The 24288-nt window shown below is 38.9% G+C and overlaps 1 protein-coding gene across 3 annotated transcripts in view; it reads right to left on the reverse strand.

The window, feature by feature from the left end:
* LOC139751518 (uncharacterized) overlaps positions 1 to 23671 on the reverse strand; it is a 38302-nt gene extending 14631 nt beyond the window's left edge. The window contains exons 1-4 of one of the 3 annotated variants that reach the window (XM_071667017.1): positions 23568 to 23659; positions 13374 to 13548; positions 9469 to 9614; positions 2461 to 2551 (exon numbers count right to left, since the gene is read on the reverse strand). In XM_071667017.1, coding sequence (XP_071523118.1) covers positions 2461 to 2551; positions 9469 to 9614; positions 13374 to 13532 — 396 coding nt within the window. In that variant the 5' untranslated portion in view covers positions 13533 to 13548; positions 23568 to 23659. Of the gene's footprint in view, positions 1 to 2460; positions 2552 to 9468; positions 9615 to 13373; positions 13549 to 23204; positions 23387 to 23567 lie in introns of those variants that run through there. The other 2 variants (XM_071667016.1, XM_071667015.1) reach the window with 2 other exon arrangements.
* Positions 23672 to 24288: the final 617 nt, after the last annotated feature.

Genomic DNA, 24288 nt, shown 5'->3' on the forward strand with positions numbered 1-24288 from the left:
TCTCTTCAGGTATTTCTATACACAAGTCTCTTTTCCACGCTCACTTACTCTCACCACTCTCTTCTCCTCAACACTGTTTCCTCTTTTTTGAAAACCTCTACAAATATTCTCCCTCACCTCTATGAGATAGTGATCACACATCCCATCAGCTGCCCCTCTCAACACATCTACATCCAAAAGATTCTCTTTTGCACACCTATCAATAAATATGTAATTCAATAATGCCCACTGACCATCACTCCAACTCACATACAAATACTTACGTATATCACACTTTTTAAACCAAATATATCCAATCACAAGTCTTTTTTTCAGCAAACAACTCTAACAATCTCTTCATGATTTCCATTCTTAACAACGAATACCCCATGAGCCCCTCAACTGCCACATTACTTACCTACACATTAAAATCACACCTAAACTAATATCCAGTTTCTTGCATCAAAACTGCTGCCACAATCACTCAGCTGCTCCAAACAAAACACTTGCCTCTCATGATCTTTCTTCTCATGGCCAGGTGCATAAGCAATAATTATAATCACCCATCTCTCGCCTTCTACTTTCAGTTTTACCCCGTATAAATCTAGAACTTACTTCCTTACACTCTACGACACACTCCTACAACTAATGATTCAGGAGCAAAAATGTGTATATTCAAAGGAATAGTAGTTACAACAATGCTATATGGTTGCGAGGCACAGGCTATAAGGTTGTACAGAGGGTGGATGTGTTGGATATGAAATGTTTTGGATATGAAATGTTTGAGGACACTATGTGGTGTGAGGTGGTTTGATTAAGTAATGAAAGGGTAAGAGAGATGTGCAGAAATAAAAAAAAAAAGAGCAAGGTTGAGAGAGCAGAAGAGGGTGTGTTGAAATGGTTTGGACATATGGAGAGAATGAGAGGAAAGATTGAACAAGAGGATATATGTGTCAGAGGTGGAGGGAACAAGAAGTGGGAGACCAAATTGGAGGTGCAAGAACTGAGTGAAAAAGATTTTGAGCGATCGAGGCTGGACCATACAGGAGTGTGAGAGGCATGCAAGGAATAGAATGAACTGGAACAATGTGGTATACCGGGGTCAATGTGCAGTCAATGGAATGAACCAGGGCATGTGAAACATCTGAGGTAAACCATGGAAAGGTCTGTGAGGCCTGGATGTGAACAGGAAGCTGTTGTTTCAGTGCATTACACATGACGGCTAGAGACAGTGTGAATGAATGTGGCATTTTTTGTCTGTTCTCCTGGTGCTACCTCTCTGAAGCTGGGGGTTGTGATGCTGTTTCCTGTGGGGCTGGGTAGCACCAGGAATGGATGAAGGCAAGCAAGTATGAATATGTACATGTGTATATAAGTATGTGTATGTGTATATGTTGATATGTATATATATATGCATGCATGGGCGGTTATGTATATATATTTGTGTACGAGTGGATAGGCCATTCTTCATCTTCCTGGTGCTACCTCAATGATATGAGAAACAGCGATTAAGCATTATAATAAAGAACTATAGAATGGGGTAACCACACTTCATTCATTCAGATAATTTTCTTCATTCAAACTTTACAATACACAACGTTTCACAGAAGATATCTGCCTCATCAGGAATAAACCATTCACAATGTTTCAAATCCCAATGCAAGCACACAAGTTTGTACACCCTATTACCTCCATGCCAAAGTAGAATCTGTCCTGGCCATTAAAAGGAAAGTGGGGAGTGCCTTGTGGTTAAGTGAGGTTATATGAAGGTGGATGGCTAGGGCAGAGATAAATGTTAAACTGCTCTTCTTATGCTGTCTTATATTTAACCACAGCAAGCCTTTATGAATTTTTATTCTACGCCATCCAAACTAACATTATAAGAGCAATATTCCATTTATTCTAACACAAGAACATTAGTTTTATGCTATTCATTCTAACTTTATCAAAGCTTACTGTAACTATATCGAACTCATTTTCTGGCTCGACAAAACATTCATCAACTCACAGTAAAATCAACTTCCAATTTGAGTGAACAAGTATACCCATATCCCTTGCATACCCATTCTCATTATCTGATGTAGTCCTTCTCTTGAAAGAAAGGACAAAATGATAGTAACATCATATACCTCCAGTACATTCACAGAGTCAATCACTCCACTTGGTATGGATGTGTTCCTATACTTCCTACTTCTATGACAAGTCAATTTACTTTCTCCAAGCAATTTCAAAATTCTAAATGCCATTTCTAACTTACATCTAAAACCTTCCCTACTTCATAAAAAGGTGAAAACATATGGTCAACCAAAACCAAAATTCTATCTTGGTCTTCACCAGCTTGGCATTCAATAATCCTGTTCTGAGTCAATTAATGTTCTCATATATCTTCCTTTCCCAACTTCTAGACTAACTCTGTGATTCTTCTCATACTGTATTTTGCCAACTAAGAAATAAACATTTTACAAAATAACTCCTCTTTACCTGTCCATTGACCATCATTTGGTTTTCATGAATGCGCTTCCTTATACGAGCAATCTTGCCTGGACAGCATGGAATGTAGTAACCCATGTTTCTGAAAAGATCATCTCTATAATATTAGTATCTAATATATATGTTTATTATACTTTGTCACTGTCTCCCAAGTTAGCGAGGTAGCACAAGGAAACAGACGAAAGAATGGCTCAACCCACCCACATACACATGTATGTACATACATGTCCACACACGCACATATACATACCTATACATCTCAACGTCTTAATGTATAGGTATGTATATGTGCGTGTGTGGACGTGTATGTATTTACATGTGTATGTGAGTGGGTTGGGCCATTCTTTTGTCTGTTTCCTTGCGCTACCTCACTAATGCAGTAGAGAGTGACAGAGTAAAATAAATATAAATAAAAATGAAAATCTCAATGTATACATATATATACACAAACAGACTTATACATGTATACATATATATACACAAACAGACTTATACATGTATACACATGTACATAATTCATACTGTCTGCACTTATTCATTCCTGTCGCCACCCTGCCACACATAAAATGATAGCCCCCTCCCCCCTCATGTGCGCGAGGTAGCGCTAAGAAAAGACAACAAAGGCCACATTCGTTCACGCTCAGTCGCTAGTTGTCATGTATAAGGCACCGAAACCACAGTTCCCTTTCCACATCCAGGCCCCACACAACTTTCCATGGTTTACCCCAGATGCTTCACATGCCCTAGTTCAATCCATTGACAGCACGTCGACCCTGGTATACCACATCGTTCCAATTCACTCTATTCCTTGCACGCCTTTCACCCTCCTGCATGTTCAGGCCCCGATCACTCAAAATCTTTTTCACTCCATCTTTCCACCTCCAATTTGGTCTCCCACTTCTCCTTGTTCCCTCTACCTCTGACACATATATCCTCTTGGTCAATCTTTCCTCACTCATTCTCTCCACATGACCAAACCATTTCAAAACACCCTCTTCTGCTCTCTCAACCACACTCTTTTTATTAACAAACATCTCTCTTACCCTTTCATTACTTACTCGATCAAACCACTTAACACCACACATTGTCCTCAAACATCTCATTTCCAGCACATCCACCCTCCTCCACACAACTCTATCTATAGCCCACACCTCACAACCATATAACATTGTTGGAACCACTATTCCTTCAAACATACCCATTTTTGTTTTCCAAGATAACATTCTTGACTTCCACACATTTTCCAATGCTCCCAGAACTTTCGCCCCCTCCCCCACCCTATGATTCACTTCCGCTTCCATGGTATCAAAAAAACACGTACATCCCCCTTTAAACATGAAGAGAAAAAAAAGGATAAACAATGCAAAAGTGATAAATTATGCAAACCACATATCCCCATAAACTTCCATTATACCAATATAGATGAATTCCACACTATACTAAAATAACTAATAAAATTCTTCCATATCTGTTTTGTTATCATACTATGTTGACTAAACATTATTTGAAAAAAATAATCATACCAAAAACACACAAAAATAGGTGGTGTGCATTAGGATGAGAGAAGTGGTGGTAACAAAGAGGAGGACCATATCCAACAAGTTCTTTAGAATATTCTTCCCATCTCTTATAAACTATATCCTTCATTATCAACATCCTCTAGAATCTTACTTCACCTTCATTTCTGTAATCATAGCAAAGCCACTGTCTACAGTCAAGCACACCCTTCCAACATGATCAAATTTTAGCTAACATTTTACTGCCAAAGCTGCTCTTTTGAGCATCTTCCAGGCGAGGGTCAGTCTATGGCAGGGGTGTATGATGTCAGCATGGCTATCTAATATGTTTAAGAATGTGATGGCAAAGGAGGTAAATAAAAGAGTCTTGGGGAGAGGAGCAAGTATGCAGTCTGTAGGGGATGAGAGAGCCTAGAAAGTGAGTTAGTTGTTGTTTCCTGATAATACAGCACTGGTGGCAGAATTGAGTGAACAATTTCAAAAGTTTGTGACTGAGTTTGGAAAAGTGTGTGAAAGGAGGAAGCTGAGAGTAAATGTGAATAAAAGCAAGTTCATTAGGTTCAGCAGAGTTGAGAGTCATTTTAAATAAATGACAGTTGTGGTGTGAATTTGAATAGAGAAAAATTGGAGATAGAGCAGTGTTTTAGATACCTAAGAATGGATATGGTAGCAAATGGAACTAAGGAGGCAATAGTAAGTAAAGGGTTAGTGAAAGGAATGATGATTCTAAAAGCATTGAAAAATGTGTAGGAAAAAAATCAATATCTGGGAGAGCAAATGGGCTACAGATGAGGATGTGCTGTGGAGGATGGATGTGCAGGAAATGAAATGACTAAGAACAGTATGTAATATGCTGTGGTTTGATCATATAAGTAATATAAGGGTAAAAGAGAGGCATGGTAATAGAAAGAATGAGATTGAAAGCTGAAGATGGTGTGCTATAATGGTTTGGTGATATGTAGAGAATGACAAAAGGTTAATAGAGGATGTATATGTCAGAAGTAGAGGGAACAAAAAGAGGAGACTAAATTGGAGATGGAAGTATGGAGTGAAAAATAATTTCAGTGATTGAGGCCTGAATACACAGGTAAAAGAGAGGCATGGTAATAAAAAGAATGAGATTGAAAGCTGAAGATGGTGTGCTGAAATGGTTTGGTGATATGTAGAGAATGACAAAAGGTTAATAGAGTATATGTATGTCAGAAGTAGAGAGAATAAAAAGAGGAGACTAAATTGGAGATGGAAGTATGGAGTGAAAAATAATTTTAGTGATTGAGGCCTGAACACACAGGAGGGTGAAGGGTGTGCAAGGGATTCAGTAAATTGGAATGACGTGCCGTCAATTGACTAAACAAGGGCACTTGAAGTAATCAGGGTAAACCATTGGAAGGTCTGTGGGGCCTGGTTGTGGATAGGGACAGCTAGAGAATGAATGTGCTCAAATGTGGCCTATCTTCGTTTGTTCCTCTCGCTATCTCACAAGTACAAGGAATAGCAGCAATCAGGTATGAAACAAAAAAATAAATTTTGAATGATTCTACATATTAGTCCCCCCCCCACTATACCTATGCCCTCTCCCAAATTCTCCACACATATGTTTTTCTGAGTACTCTCAAATATACTAGTTGACAAAGTGTAAGGGTCAGATGGCATACCTCCTTGTGTCTTAATCATCTCCTTCAGATGGCAGATTATTTCTGCAATATTTGAAATACTAAAAAAAAAGTACTATAAGCTATTCAAAAAATTCCAGCCATTTAAAAACAAAACCAAGTGCACATGTAAGCTTGGCACTATGCTAGACCTTTAAATCTTTGCATACCACTGCCATTTAATCCAAGTGTGTACCCAGCAACTCCAGATGGCATACGTCATTGTATCTTAACCTTAGGACATGACATTTCTAGAAAGTCATCTCCCAAATTATTTTAGCTATGTATAAAATACTAAAAAACAAGTATCATAAACTATTCAAACAACTCCAACCATTTAAACATAGCTAAACAACACATTTAAGCCTCATCACAGCCTTCAAGTTTTCAAAACAGATCAGTGATATAGAAAGTGAACAGTTTGCTAATGGAATTACTGAAGGAAATAGTATGAAATTGTGAGAAACTTCTTAAAGGAGATGTAAAAAAAGTCCTTTTACAGCATGAGAGTGGTGGATGAATGGAATTTAATGACTGAAGACATGCTTACTGCAAAAAGCTTAAATAAATTCAAGTAGTTATATGACAGCAGAGAATCTTCATAAGATGTAATCCTCCCTCTAACTTATCTCTCTCTGCTTGGATACTGAATCTTTCATATATTCAAATTCATTCACCATGATCTACTCATATATGTATATAAGATGGTGGTGGTGGTGAGGGTGGGTATGGTAATGGTGAGGTAGGGTGTGGTAGTCAGGGGGGAAGTGGTGATGGCAAGACAGGGTGTGATGGCCAGTATGGGAAGGCATGGTGGAGACAAAGGAAGGTGTGGTAGCCCTTTGCAAGAATGAGTAGACAAGGAACCATAGGGCCTGAATCTGCTACTACAACTGATTCACCATCAAGTAAAAATATGTATAACAAAACAAAAGTTTTTTTTTTTTTTTTTTTTTGCCGCTGTCTCCCGCGTTTGCGAGGTAGCGCAAGGAAACAGACGAAAGAAATGGCCCAACCCACCCCCCATACACATGTATATACATACGTCCACACACGCAAATATACATACCTACACAGCTTTCCATGGTTTACCCCAGACGCTTCACATGCCCCGATTCAATCCACTGACAGCACGTCAACCCTGGTATACCACATCGCTCCAATTCACTCTATTCCTTGCCCTCCTTTCACCCTCCTGCATGTTCAGGCCCCAATCACACAAAATCTTTTTCACTCCATCTTTCCACCTCCAATTTGGTCTCCCTCTTCTCCTCGTTCCCTCCACCTCCAACACATATATCCTCTTGGTCAATCTTTCCTCACTAATTCTCTCCATGTGCCCAAACCATTTCAAAACACCCTCTTCTGCTCTCTCAACCACGCTCTTTTTATTTCCACACATCTCTCTTACCCTTACGTTACTTACTCGATCAAACCACCTCACACCACACATTGTCCTCAAACATCTCATTTCCAGCACATCCATCCTCCTGGGCACAACTCTATCCATAGCCCACACCTCGCAACCATACAACATTGTTGGAACCACTATTCCTTCAAACATACCCATTTTTGCTTTCCGAGATAATGTTCTCGACTTCCACACATTCTTCAAGGCTCCCAGAATTTTTGCCCCCTACCCCACCCTATGATCCACTTCCGCTTCCATGGTTCCATCCGCTGCCAGATCCACTCCCAGATATCTAAAACACTTCACTTCCTCCAGTTTTTCTCCATTCAAACTCACCTCCCAATTGACTTGACCCTCAACCCTACTGTACCTAATAACCTTGCTCTTATTCACATTTACTCTTAACTTTCTTCTTTCACACACTTTACCAAACTCAGTCACCAGCTTCTGCAGTTTCTCACATGAATCAGCCACCAGCGCTGTATCATCAGCGAACAACAACTGACTCATTTCCCAAGCTCTCTCATCCCCAACAGACTTCATACTTGCCCCTCTTTCCAAAACTCTTGCATTCACCTCCCTAACAACCCATCCATAAACAAGTTAAACAACCATGGAGACATCACACACCCCTGCCGCAAACCTACATTCACTGAGAACCAATCACTTTCCTCTCTTCCTACACGTACACATGCCTTACATCCTCGATAACAACTTTTCACTGCTTCTAACAACTTGCCTCCCACACCATATATTCTTAATACCTTCCACAGAGCATCTCTATCAACTCTATCATATGCCTTCTCCAGATCCATAAATGCTACATACAAATCCATTCGCTTTTCTAAGTATTTCTCACATACATTCTTCAAAGCAAACACCTGATCCACACATCCTCTACCACTTCTGAAACCACACTGCTCTTCCCCAATCTGATGCTCTGTACATGCCTTCACCCTCTCAATCAATACCCTCCCATATAATTTACCAGGAATACTCAACAAACTTATACCTCTGTAATTTGAGCACTCACTCTTATCCCCTTTGCCTTTGTACAATGGAACTATGCACGCATTCCGCCAATCCTCAGGCACCTCACCGTGAGTCATACATACATTAAATAACCTTACCAACCAGTCAACAATACAGTCACCCCCTTTTTTAATAAATTCCACTGCAATACCATCCAAACCCGCTGCCTTGCCGGCTTTCATTTTCCGCAAAGCTTTTACTACCTCTTCTCTGTTTACCAAATCATTTTCCCTAACCCTCTCACCTTGCACACCACCTCGACCAAAACACCCTATATCTGCCACTCTATCATCAAACACATTCAACAAACCTTCAAAATACTCACTCCATCTCCTTCTCACATCACCACTACTTGTTATCACCTCCCCATTTGCGCCCTTCACTGAAGTTCCCATTTGCTCCCTTGTCTTACGCACTTTATTTACCTCCTTCCAGAACATCTTTTTATTCTCCCTAAAATTTAATGATACTCTCTCACCCCAACTCTCATTTGCCCTTTTTTTCACCTCTTGCACCTTTCTCTTGACCTCCTGTCTCTTTCTTTTATACGTCTCCCACTCAACTGCATTTTTTCCCTGCAAAAATATATGTGTTAATATATGTCTGTAAGATGATTCCATAATTCAGAAAATGGACTGAATCAAATGTAAATTCCTCCTGAAATACTTCCTTCCTCTAATATGTAAAATTCACTCTCAGGAATTTCATCAACAAACAAGTATATTTTTTCTATACTTAACTGCCTCTCCCACTTTAATGAAATCACAATTAGGAACAGATAAATGATGGCATCCAGCTCTAGCTGTCCTGTATAATGTACCGAAAACAACATCCAACAACATCTAACTACGTAATGTCCTGTATGCCATATGAGGCAATTAAGAGGGTTGGCATCAGGAAACTGGAAACCCTTCCCTCTTGTAATCTCATTTCCAAAAAACATTAAAAATGAAAAATAAACTGCACTGTTAGGATCAAAATATAAGCAATTACCCTGAAAATAAATTTAGATGTACACTTCACATTCATAAGTCACTACCCTTCAACCCTAATGCACACAAAAGATGCAATAAAATACTGTATATCACACTGTACTTTCAAATACCCTTCAATATTTCATTACTATTTACATTTCTATATTTTCTTAAATTTCAATTTCTAGTTTCCTGCTTAAGGTATCAGATGCATTACATTCATCTTAAACTGTCAAATGCTCAAATAAAGTCTATGAGGTTTGGTTCAACCATTACAACATAGTATTATCCATCTAACTTTATCTTAACAATCATTAACCAATACAATAAAAAGGAGCGCAAACTATTGCATTCTAGTATATGTTTAGATGTTAATACTGTAAAAAGAAATATTAAATTTCAAGGAATCTTACCTCATGTAAAAGATAATGGCTAAGATGGCAGCAAGTTCCAGCAATACTCCCAGACATAGTATAATGATGTATGCTGTGCTGTTGACTTCCTTAACTGATCCTTCCTCAAGGGCTTGATAAGATGTGGCTCCAACAATGATCATCACCTGTTCACATCAATACAATGCACAATATATTCATCCTAAGAAACGTGAAGACATAAATCAAGCATGAAAAGGAAAACACTCCAGAAGTCAAAAAGGGGATGAAAAATTAAGTGATCAGTATGCATATGGCTTTAAAAACAAGATACAAAACTGACAACAGCTCTGAATGGCGAGATGAGACGTTACACAAAGTACACCGTGCATTCTCTTATACATCAGAACAGCTACCATACAACATAATCACTGTTTGACTCAACTATAAATTCCATAACATCTAGACACAACTAATTGCTTAAATCTGAACACTGAATTAGTGAAGTTTCTCTTCATATACAAAGCATATGTATATCCTAAAAGTCCTGGGAGCCTTGAAGAATGTTTGGAAGTCGAGAACGTTAGCTCGGAAAGCAAAAATGGGTATGTTTGAAGGAATAGTGGTTCCAACAATGATGTATGGTTGCGAGGCGTGGGCTATGGATATAATTGTGTGCAGGTGGGTGGATGTGCTGGAAATGAGATGTTTGAGGACAATATGTGGTGTGAGGTGGTTTGATCGAGTAAGTAATGTAAGGGTAAGAGAGATGTGTGGAAATAAAAAGAGCGTGGTTGAGAGAGCAGAAGAGGGTGTTTTGAAATGGTTTGGGTACATGGAGAGAACGAGTGAGGAAAGACTGAACAAGAGGATATATGTCGGAGGTGGAGGGAACGAGGAGAAGTGGGAGACCAAATTGGAGGTGGAAAGATGGAGTGAAAAAGATTTTGAGTGATCGGGGCCTGAACATGCAGGAGGGTGAAAGGCGGGCAAGGAATAGAGTGAATTGGATCAATGTGGTATACCGGGGTCGACGTGCTGTCAATGGATTGAATCAGGGCATGTGAAGCGTCTGGGGTAAACCATGGAAAGTTCTGTGGGGCCTGGATGTGGAAAGGGAGCTGTGGTTTCGGGCATTATTACATGACAGCTAGAGACTGAGTGTGAACGAATGGGGCCTTTGTTGTCTTTTCCTAGCGCTACCTCGCACACATGAGGGGGAGGGGGATGTTATTCCATGTGTGGCGAGGTGGCAATGGGAATAAATAAAGGCAGACAATATGAATTATGTACATGTGTATATATGTACATGTCTGTGTGTGTATATATATGTGTACATTGAGACGTATAGGTATGTATATTTGCGTGTGTGGACGTGTATGTACATACATGAGTATGGGGGTGGGCTGGGCCATTTCTTTCATCTGTTTCCTTGAACTACCTCGCAAACGCGGGAGACAGTGACAAAGCAAAATAAATATAAAAAAAGAAAAAAAGGACAAATAGGAGGCTGGTACAATTCCAAGCCACTTGTTATAAAGATCATTTCCTGGTTGGTGAGATAATTACTATGGGAGTCTCTGACTAGCCAAAGCTAGGTCTGAAAAAAGCAAGCTGCCACTACCATAGGTAGGTGAAGAGGGATGGGTGAGCAAGCCAGTGTTTCCTCACAAGTAAGATGATGGGTTAGATGGCTCTACCTCTATATTATCCAAGAAAATACCTCAAGTTCACAAGACGAACCAAATAGGAAAAAACCTAATCAGTTCATCTCCTCCATACGAGGTACTTAGGTGTAGGGAAAGCTTCCATCAGGTATACAGTCATTGTGCAAACAAGAACATGTCTACAGACAAGCAGATGTAAGGATTATGACACAATGTCACATAAACACTTATGTAGTACAGATACACCACTAATTTTCCAACAACTGATGGTTCTGCACCTCCTTTAGTCCGAATAAGATTACATGAGGGAATTTGAAATTACCGCAGCCACCAGACTAGTTTACTAGGCAGCCACAGATGTCGTTGTGTGATTCGTAGCTTATTTTGCTTAAATTCAAGCCTAGCTATGCTTCTAAGACATATGAGTGTGGTGTCAAATGTAAACACCAGTCCATAAAGTAGAACTGTTGAAAAAAATGGACCATGGTGTTTCGGTGCATAAGCTGTGTGACATCTACCGTATTGGTTCATCAACTGTTTATGATATAAAGAAGCAAAGGGAGAAAATATTGAAATTCTATGCAGACAGCGATTCCAAGAAGCATATGACGATTAGAAAAACTATGAAAGATGGTAAGAGTACTGAGCACGATCAAGTGATGATGGAATGGTTTCGACAGCTTCAGAGTGATGGAGTGGACTTGTCAGGCAGCATGATAATGGACCAGGCTAAGTTGTTCCATAAAGAACTTAATTTACAACATGAGCATGCTATAGAGAAGGATGGCTTCAAAGATTCAAGAAGAACCATAGAGATTCCATGAATAAAGAGTGTGGAGAAAAGCGGTCTGCAAACCAGGATTGAGCTGCCAAGTATGTAGACGAATGTGCAAAACTCGTAGCTGACGAGCACCTCCGTCCTGAGCAGGTGTATAATACATATGAAACTGCATTATTCTGGCGAGCACACCAAGGAAAACACTAACAACAGAAGACGAAGAAGACACCACAGGATTCAAACAGAGGCGTATCTAGGGGAAATAGTGCCTATGGCAATCACTGAAATTCCATCCCTGTCCAAACATATGACACCAATATTTTCTATTTTAATTACCTCCGCCAAAGAGATTATGTTTTTACCGGCATTTGTTTGTTTGTCTGTAAGCAACTTTCAACAAAAGTTATGAACAAATTTTGATGAAATTTTCAGGGATAGTCTGAAATGACACAAGGACTAATTGATTAGATTTTGGGAGTGATACAAATCATTGTCTGGATCCAGGATGCCATTACAGAAATACTAATTTTTGTGAATAACTATTGAACTAATAATGATATCAATGTGATTCCAAATGTCAAAGATATGTTTTCATGGTCACGAAATCTAAATCTTTAAGATCCAAATCATTGTCTCAATCCAGGACGCCATTACACCAAAGGCAGCCCCTTCAAGTGGCGCCCAGGGCACCTGCCCTACCCTAGATATGCCATTGGATTCAAACAATCTAAGAATAGACTTACCATTTTAGGATGCTTAAACATTTATATTTGTTTAATGTAAATTTCTAGCAGTCCATGGTATACTTTAGACACATGGGAGATGTATAATTAGTGGGTAAGAGATGTGTTGATGAATTATCATTACGTGACCACGGTTGGTCTGGCAAAGCAGTTAAGCAGACAAGGCTTTGGAACCAAGAGTGCCAGAAAACCAGTGGTGTACCTGTAGCTGGATATAAAAATAGCAGCCACATGTGAAGTTTTTGTTACAGTTTAGGTAATATTTTCTTCAAAACTACTATTCAGCGAAGTGAGGCCTGTCTTCAATAATGATTTTTGCAATATATAAAAGATGATCTAACAGATAAGGGAAAACTCTACCAACTTTTAAAGAGCACAATTCATTCTTTATTAACAATCTGTACCCAGGACAGTTGTCCTTTAAGATGCTGTGATAAAGATATGCCTTGAAAAATCTGGTATCAAGTAAATAATGACAACACGAGATTTGGTCGTCACAACTTTGCATCATTTTTGAAGTGTAATAAGTCATAAAGTACTAAACATTGTATGTGAAGTTTATGAGCCATAAAATAAGAAACATATCTCAAAAAATCAGTATCACACAAAAATGTGATTAACATGTTTCATTACCTTAACTTTTACAAATTATCTTCAGCAATAATCAACAAGTATAATTATCCCATATACAAATAATCCAACATGAGCTTGTCATAATTCATCCACTTCCTATCTATTCAAAAAAATAAAAACACTAACCAGTCCCATAACTGCAAACATGACTGAGATGATCAGGATAAGAGTACGTGACCATAAGCTCCCTGAGGAGTTTTGTGCTAGAAAGGATGGCATCCATGGTTTGTTACGGTCATAGGTGAGTGTGGTGGTGGTGGGTTGGTAGACTTGATCTGACCGCATTGTACTACCCAAATTACTGGAAAGAGATTAATCATTAATTTTCATGTGCTTCACTTACAAGTTACACTTTCTCATCTGTGCTCTATACACCATCCATCTCGACAATAAAAATACCAAGTCAACAGAGAAAACCCTTCTTGCCCAAAATTCAACTTCCAAACTTAAGTCACAGAACCCTTACTTCTAGACTGTCCTGCACTCACCTCATAAAGACATATACACAATATTATCATTCTATGATCCTGCTCAGTAGACCAGGATAGCTTCCAAAGGTTCTGGAAACGTTGAAGAATGTGTGGAAGGTGAGAACATTATCTCAGAGAGCAAAAATGGGTATATTTGAGGGAATAATGGTTCTGACAATGTTATATGGTTGCAAGGCATGGGCTATAGATAGGGTTGTGCAGAGGAGGGTGGATGTGTTGGAAATGAGATGTTTGAGGACAATATGTGGTGTGAGGTGGTTTGATCGAGTAAGTAATGAAAGGGTAAGAGAGATGTGTGGTAATAAAAAGTATGTGACTGAGAGAGCAGAAGAGGGTGTATTGAAATGGTTTGGTCATACGGAGAGAATGAGTGAGGAAAGATTGATCAAGAGGATACATGTGACAGAGGTGGAGGGAATGAGAAGTGGGAGACCAAATTGGAGGTGGAAGGATGGAATGAAAAAGATTTTGAGTGATCGGGGCCTGAACATACAGGAGGGTGAAAGGCGTGCAAAGAATAGAGCGAATTGGAACGATGTGGTATACTGGGGTCGACATGCTGTCAATAGATTGAACCAAGGCATGTGAAGCATCTGGGGTAAACCATGGAAAGTTTTGTGGGGCCTGGATGTGGAAAGGGAGCTGTGGTTTTGGTGCATTACACATGATAGCTAGAGAGTGAGTGTGAACAAATGTGGCCTTTGTTGTCTTTTCCTAGCACTAACTCACGCATGCACGGAGGGAGGGGAGTGCCATTTTGTGTGTGGTGGGGTGGTGATGGGAATGGATGAAGGCAGCAAGTATGGATATGTTTATGTGCATAAATGTATTTGTCTGTGTATGTATATGTATGTATATGTTGAAATGTTGAGAGAGCACAAGAGGGTGTTTTGAAATGGTTTGGTCACATGGAGAGAATGAGTGAGGAAAGACTGACAAAGAGGATATATGTTTCAGAGGTGGAGGGAATGAGGAGAAGTGGGAGACCAAATTAGAGGTGGAAAGATGGAGTGAAAAAGATTATGAGCGATCGGGGCCTGAACATGCAAGAGGGTGAAAGGCATGCAAGGAATAGAGTGAGTTGGAACAATGTGGTATACCGGGGTCAACGTGCTGTCAATGGATTGAACCAGGGCATGTAAAGCGTCTGGGGTAAACCACGGAAAGTTTTATGGGGCATGGATGTGGAAAGGTAGCTGCGGTTTCGGTGCATTATACATGACAGCTAGAGACAGTGTGAACGAATGTGGCCTTTGTTGTCTTTTCCTAAAGCTAACTCACGTGCATGCGGGAGGAGGGAGTTGTCATTTCATGTGTGGCGGGTTGGCGACGGGAATCAATAAAGGCAGCAACTATGAATTACGTACGTATATGCATGTATACATGTGTGTATGTATATATATGTATACGTTGAAATGTATAGGTATGTATATATGCGTGTGTGGACGTGTATGTATATACATGTGTATGTGGGTGGGTTGGGCCATTCTTTCGTCTGTTTCCTTGCACTACCTCGCTAACACAGGAGACAGCAACAAAGTATAATAAAACATAATAACGTTGAAATGTATAGGTATATATATTTGTGTGTGTGTGTGGGCGTTTATGTATATATATGTGTAGGTGGGCGGGTTGGGCCATTCCTTCGTCTGTTTCCTTGCGCTACCTCGCTAATGCGGGAGACAGATTAAATATAATAAAAAATAAAAATAAAATAAAATATACATATATTCCCTGACAGTACATAAATTTTCATCAACAGCAGTTTGTTGCCCTACTAATTTAGTTCCAAGCTCCTGTGTGCTGATAATCTAATCATGAAACTGTTTGTTTCTCTAGCAAAGGCTCTAAATAACACTTAACTTAAAAATACAATGAAGATATTCCAAACAAGACTAGTATAAATTCAAAAATTCTTGATACATATCCCTGATAAAAGCTTAAGAACATGATTCCTGTTAGCTAAAAAGCAGAAAACTTCATATAGTTTGTGGGTAAAGTTAACCTTTCACAGCTGATTCAGTGGAGCCTGAGGGAAAAAACTTATGTAAAGAGCCAAGATTTGGTTGCTGACTGTTGGAAAGCAAAATAAGAAAATATATTAAAAGGAATAAAATAGAAAAACAATATGCTCTCTGTATGAAGAAGACTTATTCAAAGGTAATTCTTCTATCATATATATCTCCAAAATGCAAGCACAATACAAATACTCTCTGGCAGGGAGTGCCAACTGAAGCCTTACAATCTTAACACCTATAGCATAGCTGAGATACAGGGTACCTCTGACCAGAGAGGAAGCTTTACAAGTAATATTAACCTCCCACCTAACTGTGTTACATATGGAAGATGAAACTAACCAATATTTTAAACAAGACAACTCAACTACACTTATAAAATCATCAAAAGCTTTCAGTAACATTATAAAACTTCTAATTAATTTCTTACCCTATATGGAAACTGATGAATAAAACTCATATAAAAATGCTATGCATGGTGCAACTATGAATAACCTTTTGCTTCAAAATGTCTATTCAATGACTACACAAAACATACTTTAGATGAAAAAAATCAAGAAGCCATAAAAAATCTCATTGGAATGAAAACTGTTTCTCTAAATGGGAAGGAACTGGAGAAAGTTGAATGCTTTGGTATCCTTGGATCAGATATAGCAGTAGATAGAACTTTGTGGGGTTGAAGTGAGTCAAAGAGTGGACAGAGAGACAAATGTCCTAAGCACATTATGGAGTGTGTGAAAAGAAAAGTTAGGTAAGGCCAAAGGTGGATATGTGTAAAGCAAATATTGTCCTAACAGCATTGCATAGACATAAACCTTGGACACTGAATACAATGGATATGAAGAGCATGGATGAGATAATAAAATGCCTCAAGATGATATGCAGCATAAGGCAGACTGACCATATATGAATGACATTGTCAAAGGGAAGTGTGGAGGCAAACACAGTCTAAGGAAGGAGTTGGAAGCAGTGAAAGCAAGGGGAAGGAGTAGACCAGGGAAGAGATGAGAAGATGCAGGGCAAGAGACACAAGTAAGATAAAAAGAATTGGAGTGATGTGGTATATGAGGGGTGACATTCTGTAAATGGACTGAACTAGGAAATATGAAGCAGTTAAGGGACACTGTGGAGTTATTAATGAAGAGTGGCTGTGGATGACAGACACTGGTTTCCATACATTTACCAATAACAGCTTTTAATTGGATGTGGGCATATGAGATCCTACCACATTGAAAGCAATCAGGTATGCGTGTATGTATATATGAATACATTATGCTCAGCACTAAGTTCTATGCAATAACATTATCTCAGCACTCAGTTCTATGCAATAATAGTCATTTTCATCTATACCACTCCATAACCAACCAGCAAACCCCAAATAGTAATGGACAAGTTAACACTGCTTCATACATCAACAACCATATTTAAAGAATTCCACTCCACCAACAAACATAACTCTTGAAAAAGTATATACACAATGAAATGGCCCATGAAGCACTAAACAATGACCCTCTTAACTGAGTCTTAAACACCATCCCATCTAAAATAACCCTAACCGAAACTACACTCCCCAGACAAGTACAAGTTATTGTTCCTCATTGTATTCTGGACACCTCCCACCTACCCAACAAAACAAACATTGATTCAACATATCGTAAGACCCAACATGCTCCAAGTGCAACTTCCACAATGAACCCTTACTCCTCAATTGTCTTCTACTCTACCAACACACACTCATAGCATCATCAAAAATATAATATGACCTGTGGTGCTGCTTGAGAACATGGCCAGGTCCCTGACTTGCCTTCACTCTCTCAGTCATTACTCTCCCATAAAATTAACTAGGTGCACTTATTTTATACTTTATCCCCATTGCCTTTCTACAACTGCACTATACATGGACTCCACCAATCTTCAGGCACCTCACCTAAATAGCCAATCAACGACACCAACACCCCTTCTTAATATATTCAACTGCAATACCATCCACTCCAGCCACCTTGCCACATTTCACCTGCTTTCCCAGTCTCTTCTCTCTTATCTAAACTACTCCCCATGACTCTCTCACTTTGCATACCACTCCAACCCAAACACCCTACATCTGCCATCCTATCATCAAACACATTCAACAGTCCTTCAAAATACTCACGTAAAGCACTTTATGATACTGTTCAGTATGAAAATATGGTATAACATAAGAATTATTAAATACAGTGAACCCTTGAATTAATGGACTATGGGGGGAACGGGTGTCCATTAATGCTGAAATTCTGTTAAATCGAATGTAACATATTTCTGTGCCAAAGTCACTTTCATACACTTTCTTTTAACTCCTCTATCACAATAGGGTTTAGTATGGGGTATGGTAGTTGGGCTGTGGGCATCCAGCAGCATGGGAATGCTCACCAGGCAGTTGGAGGCAGGAGTCAGACTGAGACAGACATAATGCCACCCCTCTCCAGTGAAAGGATGCTTCTTTATAATAAAGTGAGGATGGACTACCTCCTTTCACTGCAACTCTTACATGGCACAGAGTAGGATCTGATGCTACGCAGAAAAATCCCAAGTTATCACAAAGCTGCTCACCTTCTTCAGGAGATGGGGTGCACCCAAGGAAATCACCTCAGAAGGGGGAGCCAATCTAGAGAGTGAGGAGATGGAAACTTACTACAAAAAAAAATTGGAGAATCATGGCCCACATCTCCTGGTCCAATGGATGAGCCGAAACAACAGTAAAGGTAGCCAAACAGGCGTTGAGGAGCAACATGGGTGTTCGAGGTAGCCTGCACAACAGCAAAGCAACTCAGGCTATACTCCAATATCTCAACACCCACCTAAGAGAGGGGAATAAGTTACCCACACAAGTGGCAGCAGGAAGACAGTTGTGAAATGGTGTCCCGGTGCCCCGGCAACATTATCTGATGAACCGGCAATGGAGAATTGCTCTGTGAAACAGGGACTGGGCTACTGCAGAAAGCCAGGCTCTAGGGCAGGGCAGGGCAGCCCAGTAGGTGACACTCCTACGCTGCCTTAGCTGTCCATGGGCACCCTTCTCTGCATGCAGGACATCGCTTCAAAGGTGTAGGACTGGTCAGGCATGTTAATGGAGGTGAAGCCGCATAGATAATACTCAGTGACGCTGGATGGCAATAGTCGCCAGTCTTTGTGAAACTGATGTCACCTATGTCCCCGGGTTTTGCCAATCGCCATGACACCAGTGGGTCAAGAGGAGTACCCATACGTAGCACCTTCTCCCCCAATTGTGGCAACACCCAGCCTCGGGCAGTGGTGCCCTCACCGTGTGAGACATTGTCCTGCAAACTTGCAAGATTGTTTATGGTGGCTCTCGTGAAGAGTGAACATACTAATTCATGACATTTTTGTTCTGCTCGCATGTAAAGGAAGTGTCCTGTTGCCGGGCAGTGATCTGAGTGTATATTTCCCTTATGCCTTGTGGAATTTTAATTCCCTTCTCTTTCTTGTTTATTTTTGTTTTTTGTTTTGTTTTCCTTTTTGTGGTATCAAAATGTCACATTTAGTTACCAAAATCTCATGAGGGAGTGTTAAGTGTGTGGTACGATAGCTAGGTGGTGGGCACCTGGCAGCATAGGAATGCTCGCCAGGCAGTTGGAGGCAGAAGTCAGACAAATAGAAGTAATGATACCCTTCTCTTGCTAAAGGATACTTCTTTATAATTAAGTGACAATGGACTATCTGCTTTCACTGTGCCTCTTCTAATCACTTGATGCCATTTTGAATTACAAGGATTGCAAAATTATTTAATAGATAAAGTCACAATTCTGCAATAAAAGAAACACTCTGTATTCAACCTGATGGCACAATAGCTTGACGAAGACTCAGGACGAAACAAAGCGAGTCTACCCCACACAACCAAAAAACAAGTGCAATACGAAATGCTCATGCTGCAGCTTTTGAGATTTTCTTTTGAATTATTCTCATTTGTTCGTTAAATCCAAAATCTGTTATATCGAGGTCCATTAAATCAAGGGTTTACTGTATGAACCAAAGAATGTTAAACCATACAAAAGTTAAAAAATTAACAAAAGAATCTTTTCCAATCAACAATAGTGATTTTAAAAAATCTAAGCTCATACAACTGATTAAACAAAATTGAGATAATCACGATAGAACTTGCATAACATAAAAACGAAAATGAGGAAATATGAACTAAAGAATTTTTCAATTAAATAAAAGGTAAAAAGAAACTACAGAATAATGTAATAAAGCTGGTTAACAAAAACAAGATATAATCATGAAAGAAACTGAGTAGGATAAAAGAATGCTGTTCAGGGATACGAATTCTACATGCCATGCTGACACACATCCGACTTATGCACATTTCGAGATCCGACCAGTCAGTCAGAACGGAACTCGGACGTGTCTGGGAATGGTCGTATATACTCCCATTTCTATATTGCCTGATCCGCAGGGACAATGGGGAGAGAGCCTTCTCAATGTTCTAACCCCACCTAATTCATTTGGACAAGAAATAGGATAAGGCAGAGTTAATATCAAAAGATACCCTAGACATGGGTTAATGGGCCCTCTGTTGACTGTCTTTCCCATGTTTAGTACTTCATTTTCTGCTCTGCTCTTGTTCTGTCTGACCCTTCACCTTTTTACTTGTTTATCTTTAATCTCTCAGGATTTCTATCATTTCATTAGTTCAGTGACACCTTCCCATCTTACCCTTCAACAATTTTGATCTTTCTACATGTCTTAGAATATCATATTCTTCTCTTTTCTTTCCTTTTGTTGATTTCTCTGTCAACTTTTTCATTTTTTGCACTTCATCTTTTCTTCCTTTTTCTATTCTTTTTCACAACATCCTACTTTTTTCTCCCCTATCTCACTTTTCTCCAAATTTACAACTCATGTATTTTTTTCCTTTTTCCTTTCTAAGACAGCTGTTTTTTTCCTTGATCACTTTTTTCAGTTCACATCCCAGCTCTTCTTTAACCACCTCTTTCTCTACCCATTTTTCCTGTCCTTTTCCTTACTCTCTTTTTTGCACTCCTATCTCATTTTTCCTTTTCCTTAGTCTCCTTTTTTCACTTCACTCGATCTCTTCTTCATATTCCTTACAGTAATCTTTATATTTAACCTTACTCATATATTTTTTCATTGTCCTTGCTCTCCTCTTCTTCCATTCCTAACCAAGCTCCTCTTTTCCCTAGGTCACTTCTGTTTCATGCTCAAACACTTCTTTTTTTACCTTACTCTCTTTTCTCATTCTTTGCTCCACAGTTTCTTCCCTTTCCTAAATCATTTTTTGCTTCACTTTTTACTTCATTTTCTCATACTTCTTTTTCAACCTTTCTCTTCACATTTTCCTTTTCCTTTCCATGTTCTTCAATATATCTTTTCCTTTTCCTCACTCTTTCCTTCTTCAATCTCATCCTTCTGCATCTGCATATTGGGATCCCACAGAAAGCTAAAATTCAAATTCCTTTAACAGTAGATGTTCCATGCTGCCAAATATGCTACTTCTACACAAACAGTTTACCGTAACTATGCTAAAACAAATGCCTTAAAAGTGGGATGGGTGGAATTTAGCAGAATAATTTCCCCCCCCCTAAAAAGGAAGAAATAAAAAAATTACATAAAAACATGATGCAGAGTCTGTTATGGGCTAAGGTCTACAATATTATGCAACATACATCAATGTTATTGCTTTTATTGATTCTATACAGCTATCTTGACAATGGCGTATTCAGAGAGCATTGCTTTGACTGTTTCATCCAAAATTTTGCTTATGAATTATTCACTTTCCTTAATGGATAGATACGACAATCAATGTCCTATGAATACTTACTTCATGAATGACAAATGTACATTTGTACTGTCAGTGCCTAAAAAAAATAGAATTACATGAACATGTAGATGAAAACAAAAAAAAAATCAGGAAGCACTCTTATATCACCACCACAATGATAACACAAAAGGAAATAAAAGAAAAATTTATGTCAACAGTACTCTATAAATCTGAAAATAAGATAAATTTCGACAAAAAAATTACAATACGTTTGATGTCTCATATTCTTTACCAAACCTAACCAAAAAAATCAACCATGTTAAAGCACTTTTCATAACATTAATGATAGATAAATACACTTTTACCAATAACAATGATAATAATACAAGTAGAACAAAAAATCCATGTTTCTGAAACTTTTCCCAAAAACAAGCAGTAAAGCTACTTTTTCTTCACAATACATCAAACTTAATGCGAGTAAAGCTACTGTTTCTTCACAATACATCAAACTTAATTGTCTGAAAGCAGCTGGTTACATTCTGTATTTGAAAATCAATTCTGTATGCACAGGTTGTGATTGAACCCTTCATTTATATCATTAAGGGATTTTGTGATAAGCAGAATCCAGTGGTCTTCATTAGACCACAACTTAATTTTGAAATCTTAAACTGTGTGTGTGCTTCATTTAAATAAAAACTTAGAATTTTGTGGTTATGAAACAGTAACATAGTTGCAAGATAAAGTTAAGCACCCTGGCTACTGGGGAATTTGTGTAACTGTTTCTACTTGCAGCTGCAGGGAATAACATTTATCTACTATGAAGTACTTCAATCTGACACATTTCACCAATTTCAACTTCTAGAAGATCAGGTTTCCTCTCCTACAAAAGGTTAGTTACAGTTACATCTAGCATGTAGTTTGTCAAGCCTGTCTTTCCATCAGGTTAGGTTAGGTTAGACCATTCATAAGAAGCATAAGGTTCTTTTTCACTTTTCATTCCAACTTTTCCCTGTGCTTCATTTTGTTGGGTCTCAGTGAATGATATTCTGTGACCATCTACTCCACCTTAGATTTGGGTAAGATTACTTCTGCTCCACCATCAAAAACAACCTTTGGGAAATGTCTACTTAAGTTATAAGTGCTCTCTACAGTTTGAGATTACAGTGATACCTGAAGAGGACCAATCTATTTAAGCACATTAAGGATACTATGGTGTTAATCGATGTAAAAAGAGGCAACATACTTGTAAAATGCAATAGAACTAATGAACCCCACTCCTAATCATTGCAGTCACGAATCATCTTAACCCATAACTTCAAGTCAAAATATACCTGCCAACAGGTCTCCCTAAATCAGTTAATCATAGTATTCATTGCTAAAAGCAATGTAGCACTATTCAAGACAATTACCTGAAGTATAACTCTTAAAAGAATCAAAAAATTAATCATAAAACGTTTTCCTTATTTCTACTTAATGACATCAAGCGTAAATCATGCCCAATCTTCGCCCCTTCCCCCCCCCCCCCAACTTATTATCATGGAATATGATCACTCAACAGTTACAGATTTAAAATTTGACAACTCTACCTTTCTCTGAGTTTCTGGACACAAATATCATCAAGAATTACCAATGTTATTTACACATACAACCAACAGCTGCTTCACCATTAATTCACCTTAGTTTCTGAGGCTCTAGTTTAGCGTAACAGTAATCATGACTAATTATCAAACAAACTGGCAATTCAAGCATTTGTCATTATAACAAATGTACGAAAGGTATATGATTAACTGAAACACATCGCTTTTGTCATTCAAGAAGTGTGAACAGGAGACGGGTGCCACATAAACACCGTGTTTCATGGGCTCTTCCCCCGTGACACGACAGCGGGAGCTGGGCGTAACGACAATACTTGAGACCACAACATATCCATTTCGTCCACACAGCTGCCACGCCTCTCCATCATATTCTTATAGTTCTCCCTCGCGACCGCCCACATGTCTGCACTTACCGCAACACACTCGCTCACACCAATGCTCACCTGAACAGTAGGACCAGGTGTAAATGTGCACAAAGGTTATGGCAGTGACTCACTGTTTACACTTTCGCTGCGTTGCCGCCCTGCCCTCTGGTGCTCAACACGGGAACCATCCGTTGTTTTTTTTTTTTTTTTTTGATTGTCTTATCAGCAATATCCTTCAAAATACATTATCGTAGAACCTAAAGACCCTTTCTTTTCTTCCGATAATAAGTATTATTACTTTGAAAAAAAGAAAATAGTTTAATGTTACTGATACCGCGACTCCCACGAGTAAAATTGATTGCACGAATGATTTCGTTTTTTAGTTCCCTACATATATATATATATATATATATATATATATATATATATATATATATATATATATATATATATATATATATATATATATATTTTCATATAATTCGCCATTTCATCCCTGGGGATAGGGGAGAAAGAATACTTCCCACGTATTCCCTGCGTGTCGTAGAAGGCGACTAAAAGGGAAGGGAGCGGGTGGCTGGAAATCCTCCCCTCTCGTTTTTTTTTTAATTTTCCAAAAGAAGGAACAGAGAAGGGGGCCAGGTGAGGATATTCCCTCTAAGGCCCAGTCCTCTGTTGATAACGCTACCTCGCTAATGCGGGAAATGGCGAATAGTACGAAAGAAAAAGAAAGATATATACATAATTTTCCAAAAGAAGGAACAGAGAAGGGGGCCAGGTGAGGATATTCCCTCAGAGG

The sequence above is a fragment of the Panulirus ornatus genome, chromosome 11 (genome assembly GCF_036320965.1).
Source record: "Panulirus ornatus isolate Po-2019 chromosome 11, ASM3632096v1, whole genome shotgun sequence".
Taxonomy (NCBI): Eukaryota; Metazoa; Arthropoda; class Malacostraca; order Decapoda; family Palinuridae; genus Panulirus; species Panulirus ornatus.